The sequence below is a fragment of the Glycine soja genome, unplaced genomic scaffold (genome assembly GCF_004193775.1).
Source record: "Glycine soja cultivar W05 unplaced genomic scaffold, ASM419377v2 tig00104555_1_pilon, whole genome shotgun sequence".
Taxonomy (NCBI): Eukaryota; Viridiplantae; Streptophyta; class Magnoliopsida; order Fabales; family Fabaceae; genus Glycine; species Glycine soja.
The window spans coordinates 2077-7561 of record NW_021144448.1 but is presented as its reverse complement, the minus strand read 5'-3'; the positions used below and the strand labels follow the sequence as shown (position 1 = coordinate 7561).

Genomic DNA, 5485 nt, shown 5'->3' with positions numbered 1-5485 from the left:
CGAATGATCGACAAACAAAAAGGCAAAAAGGCAAAGAAAAATTAATTTGAAATTCTTCTCAAGTGGGTCAGAAAGGAAAGAAGGAAGGAGATATATGGAAATTGAAAATCAGGTGACTTGTTAAAATTAATTTCTAATCTCAATCATTGAAATTTTTTAAGTGTATGGTTAAAATTAATTCTTTTTATTTCTCATTTGAAATATCTCTTATATATAAATTAAATTTCTAGTTATATTTTTTAAAAAAATATCAATAACTAAAAATAATCTTATACTAGAGTACATCGCTGCTGAGCCAAATCCATCATTTTCATAGTGTTGGGGAATCTATTCGTTAAATTAAATACTAACTGTTAAGATTTTGTCTCACTTCATGAGACAATTAATAGTCAGTTAATTTTCAAACTTATCCTTTCTCTTGCTGAACTTTAGGTTTAAATTGTAAACACCGTTGTAAATGCTTTGGCCTTTAAGGGTATGTAGTATGGTGGACTAGGCAGACTTCAATGTAGGGACAATTTATGGGTGACTTAGGGTATTAATTAATATGTTTGTTACCTGAAAATATCTTCTACCTGTTACCTAAAACCAGCCAAACTGAATATGCCCGTGGTAGCAGACGCGTAGGGCAAGTATTAACCAAATCGAACTCCAAACAGAACAAATATTATATGTAAAAAATTATAATCCACAAAGGTTTTATTTATTAGGTCTAATGTATGGCGTGACTGAAATAATAATTAAAGTGATCAATTATCCAATAACTAGACAGTGCGAAATGATCCTCCATACTCCCAAATTAGTTATTGTTGTCGTACCAAGATTGCTTTTGAAGATAATCGATTATAGTCTTGTCCACCTGGAAAGCTTTGGTGAGAACCTCAGAAGAAATAGGCGGATTAGCTTTAAACAAAGCATTTGCAATAGTGATAGCTCCTGGATTTTGACTGCTAAGGCCAGCAATGGCAACAGCATTGCCATATCCCACATTCAATTGGAAATGAATCAGACCAATTGGGAACACAAACACATCACCCTTGTTCAGCACTTTGGTGAAGAGGCGATTTCCATCTTGATTGGAAGTCACAAATCCAACATAAAGAGTACCCTCAAGGACTATAAGGATCTCAGTGCCGCGAGGGTGAGTGTGGGGAGCGTTCAAACCCTTTGGTGCAAAATCTATGCGAGCCAAAGCTATGCCAAGCGTGTTTAGTCCCGGTAGTTGATCAACAAACACCTGAGTCACGTTTGAACCTACTGGGTTGTCAGTCTTCCCCGGTTCTACATGTCTGAAGAAATCTTCAGCTTTGACAAGCTTAGGGTCCTTGCAAAATTTCCCGTTCACAAACACTACAAATACAAGGCACAAGGTCTTAATTAATAAAAATCATCAATCACAATAATTCTAGACAACGTCTATATATATGATGCCAATGGTATAAGGATTAATGTTTTTACATACCACCATCTTTTTCTTTGGCTGCCACACAGAAATCTTGCAGAGGACTAGGATCATAGGCAGAGACAAGAGAGGATGTCAAAGCCAAGATGGCAACAAGGAAGTACACAACTTTCATTGTTTTTCCTTAGTAATACACTCTTAAACAATTGTGCTATATGTAATTGCTTGTGATGATTGAATTGTGATTTATGTAGAGCTTGCTGATTGCTATTTATAAGTATGAAGCATTGAATTGGTTTGCATTTTATCTTGACCGTAATTAATTATTTATTTGATGAGGAATCATTCCTTAACAACTACATGCGTGCCTAATCAATGTGTAGACGTAGTAGTAGACGCTCCACAGGAAAAAGCAAGTGTTTCGGTATTACCTCGTCTATTTTATTATTTTATAATGGGAAGCCTTTTAATTCAATCACAGATCAGTTTAGACTGTGTCTCAGTTTCATAGACTTAGTGATAACTGTTTTATTAAATATTTAAAATATTACTTCATTTATTAACTAATCTTTTTTTAGCTTGAGGAACTGTTACAAGTTTAAACATGGTCACCAGAGGTAGTAGGTGGAAAATTGATATTTTATGAAGGGATTAGAGACTATTTCTGATTGGTCCTGTCCACAATTAATCAAAGACTCAGATTATTGCAACCCGAAATTATATTAATTGTTGGTGTCGTGTGACTTGTTTTCATATACAACTAAAGTAATCCAATGACATAGAAATGTTCGAAGATATGAACGTACAGCGGAATATATTAAATGTTAGATATATAACTTTTGACTTTGCACGACCTGCTGGAATTGCTTCGGGGCTTAGTTTTAATAAATAATTTCCCGTGGAGATAGAAAACTTTCAAACTGAAACAGAATAGTATTTTAGTTTTTATTTATTTTGGATAGGTAAACCCAACCTTAAAGGAAATAGTTGTAGTAGGAAATAACTAAGTCATTGAATAAATAGTCACCTTGTTTTTTTTATAGGACCACCTTCGTTCTTACATCGATAATGTAATTTTTGAAAAAAAATAAAAATTCTGGTTTAGTCTTAAATGTATAAAAAAGGTGATGATTACGTCCTACCATACAACTTATTTTTAAATTTGCCACTAAACTTTATAACTTATTGTCAAATTATTCCTTAAATTTTATAATTTAATGTTAAATTGCTACGCATATTATATCATAAGGACAAAATGATCCACAAAACTTAATGTCGATACATAATCATTACACTTTTTCACATTCAGAAATTAATTCAGAATTTTTGTTATTTCGGATATATATTTATCACCGCTTTACACTTTAGAGAAGAAAGTAGCCATTCATTCATCTCAATTTATGAATGAGTCCTGGATACAAATCAAGGGATACAAAGATAACTGAAGGAGGGATTTTTCTCAATCCTGGTACTCTTTGTCAACTTGGCATTATTCCATACTAGTTTTCTTGTCTAAAATGGAATTATGTTTCCATTGCTTTATTTGATCAAGCATAACTTTTGAATTTTATACCCGATTTCAGGGTGTAATATGTCTATGTCATATAACTTTGAGAGAAATGCATGACAAGTACTCAAGGGGACTTGGTCCAACATTTTTTTTCCAAAAACACCTTTTCTTATATGGAAAAATTGACTTTAAAGATTTGGGGGTAAAAATATCATTTTAGAGGTTGGGTATTGCAAATTTTAATCAGTTACTGATTTTGCGGTCACCCTTAAGGGAGACTAATTAATCAGCCATCATATGTACCCCTTTTACTATCCATAAACAAATACACACCGTCTCATTTCGTCTTTCCCTCTATATCACTAAACCAAAGTCACTCTAAAATGTGAAAATGTTTTGTTTCCTTCAACATCACAAAACCCCCTCCCACTCTCGCCTCCAACTTTCACTCTCATGCTCCACTCTAGTAACCCTCTCGCACCCATTCCCATTTTGTATTATGGGTTTGGATGAATGGGAACTTGTGCCCCTTCTCATTCTTATCTTATGTGCCTCCACCCACCATAACCTCGCCCCAAACCACCAGCAGCGCATCAAACCGCAATTCTTCTCTCTCACACAGTGATTTTGCCACTAAAGTCATGGATCTAGTAGTAAAATGGTTAGAGAACGGTGATGAAGAGACTACGTTGTTTGTGTCTCTATCTTCAACAGCCTAATTTTTATAACCTCATCTTCGTTGTTCTCTTTCTTTATTTCTCTATTTCTCGTAATATCATGGTGCGTTGACCATGGTGCAGTTTCACATCGGATAAAGTGGAGGAGAAAATAGATGTGGAGACACTGAATCCATTTTGGTAAGCACTGAATCTAAATAATATATTTGTTGTTGCATGTTGTGATTATCTTGGAAGAACAACTAATATATCTATATGAGCACTAAATCTGACTCCATTATTGTTTCTATTATTAGGCATATTAATGGGTTTCTTGATCAAACCGTTCGAACATCTATGTTTCATTTCCTCTTCTATTTGGGTTTTTACTACCCTGTTTTTGGTTTGTGGTTTGTGCTTTCCATATTTCTTGTTGGGAAATATTTGAGAAATACTATTTAGATAGGGAAGCTTAGATCATAGAATGAGAAAAGATATCGCATAAATTGTTAAATTTATTGCAAATAACGAAATTTGGAATGAAAGGTGTTAAATACACTCTCAAGCTCTTTGAATGTAAAACATAAATCTCATTATAAAGGAGAAAACAACTAACTGTCCAACTAGAAAACTGTTAGAAAAGCAAATAAGAAAAAGAAAACAATTACAATTACAACACAAGCTATGTTAATGAACCACTAGACTGAACACTCCTTTCTACGTGACTAGATAATCCATGAATGAAGTGGTATCAACTTTCTGGATTTCGAGCCTCTTCTCAACATGGATAAAGTGGTATCTGATGTCAATGTGCTGAGTCTTCTCATGATGGAATTGATCCTTGGCTAAACATATTTGATGCAATCCTCCCTGGGAAGGGACCAGTCACCAGAGCCATGAGTAAGAGGTTCCAAGAGGGTTGGACTAGAGCTGTTGAAGAAGACCATAGGGTTCTCATGAACCTGAAGGTAGATTTCTGAGCCCATGGGTCAAGGTTGGGTCCATTTTTCTTTGTAAATATTAGAATAAGTTTTCCTTCTTTTGTGCCTTGTATTTTGGTCATTTTAGATTTGTAGGGTACCCTACAAATTAAGGGTACAAGTTAAGGGTACCCTATTAGTATAAGGTTTTAGCCTTGTATTTCAGGGCATTTTGAGTAGTCTTTGTAGTAGGAACTTTTTTGTATTTTCATGTATTTTGGCATGGGGGTGAGCTTAGCTATTGGAGGGGTGTGAGTAGCCCCCCTCTAGCTTCTCAAGAAAGCTTTCTTCCTTGCTTCCCTAGGAAGCTACCTTCCTTGCTTCTCAAGGAAGCTTCCCATGTGCTAGGCTATAAATAAAAGCATGCGTAACACTTGTCGTAACTTTGATGAATGAAAAACTTGTGAGAAACACTTCAAAGTTCAACTTCTCACTCTAATCTCCTTCAATTCCCACACCTCGCCCCCCCCCCCCCCTCTCTCTCTCGTATTCTCTTCCTCCAGTGAAGCTTCCTCTTTAAGCTTCTTATCCAAGCCACTCTCTTGGTGGTGAAGCTTCTCCTTCCATGGCTTATTCTCTAGTGGATGATGTCTCCTCTAACCTCGTCTCCTTTATCTTTCGCTGCAATTCCATGGCTAAAAATCACCATTGAAGGACCTTATTGAAGCTCAAAGATCCAGCCTCCATAGAAGCTTCATAAGCAAGCTTCCAACAAGTGGTATCAGAGCACAAGAGCTTCAAGTAGGTGCTCCTTAAACCTCCACTAATTTTCAGCTTTACTTTCTCCTCCATTGTTGTTTCTTCGTTTCTCTCCATGTATCTCCTCACGTGTCTTGTGCTGAATGTTGTTAACATTATTTTTTAGAAGTTCCACCGATTAAGCTTGCTATAGAAGCTAGATTTGATTTTCTATGGTTCAAATTCCTTGTTCTTGTTC

General features: G+C 35.5%; 1 protein-coding gene across 1 annotated transcript; it reads right to left on the bottom strand.

The window, feature by feature from the left end:
- Window positions 1-667: 667 nt before the first annotated feature.
- On the bottom strand, window positions 668-1651 carry LOC114404590 (germin-like protein subfamily 1 member 7). The gene is made up of 2 exons (XM_028367486.1): window positions 1463-1651; window positions 668-1350 (listed from the first exon to the last, which is right to left on the bottom strand). Exons 1-2 carry the CDS (start codon window positions 1575-1577, stop codon window positions 800-802), a joined length of 666 nt encoding a protein of 221 aa, XP_028223287.1. The 5' UTR covers window positions 1578-1651; the 3' UTR covers window positions 668-799.
- Window positions 1652-5485: the final 3834 nt, after the last annotated feature.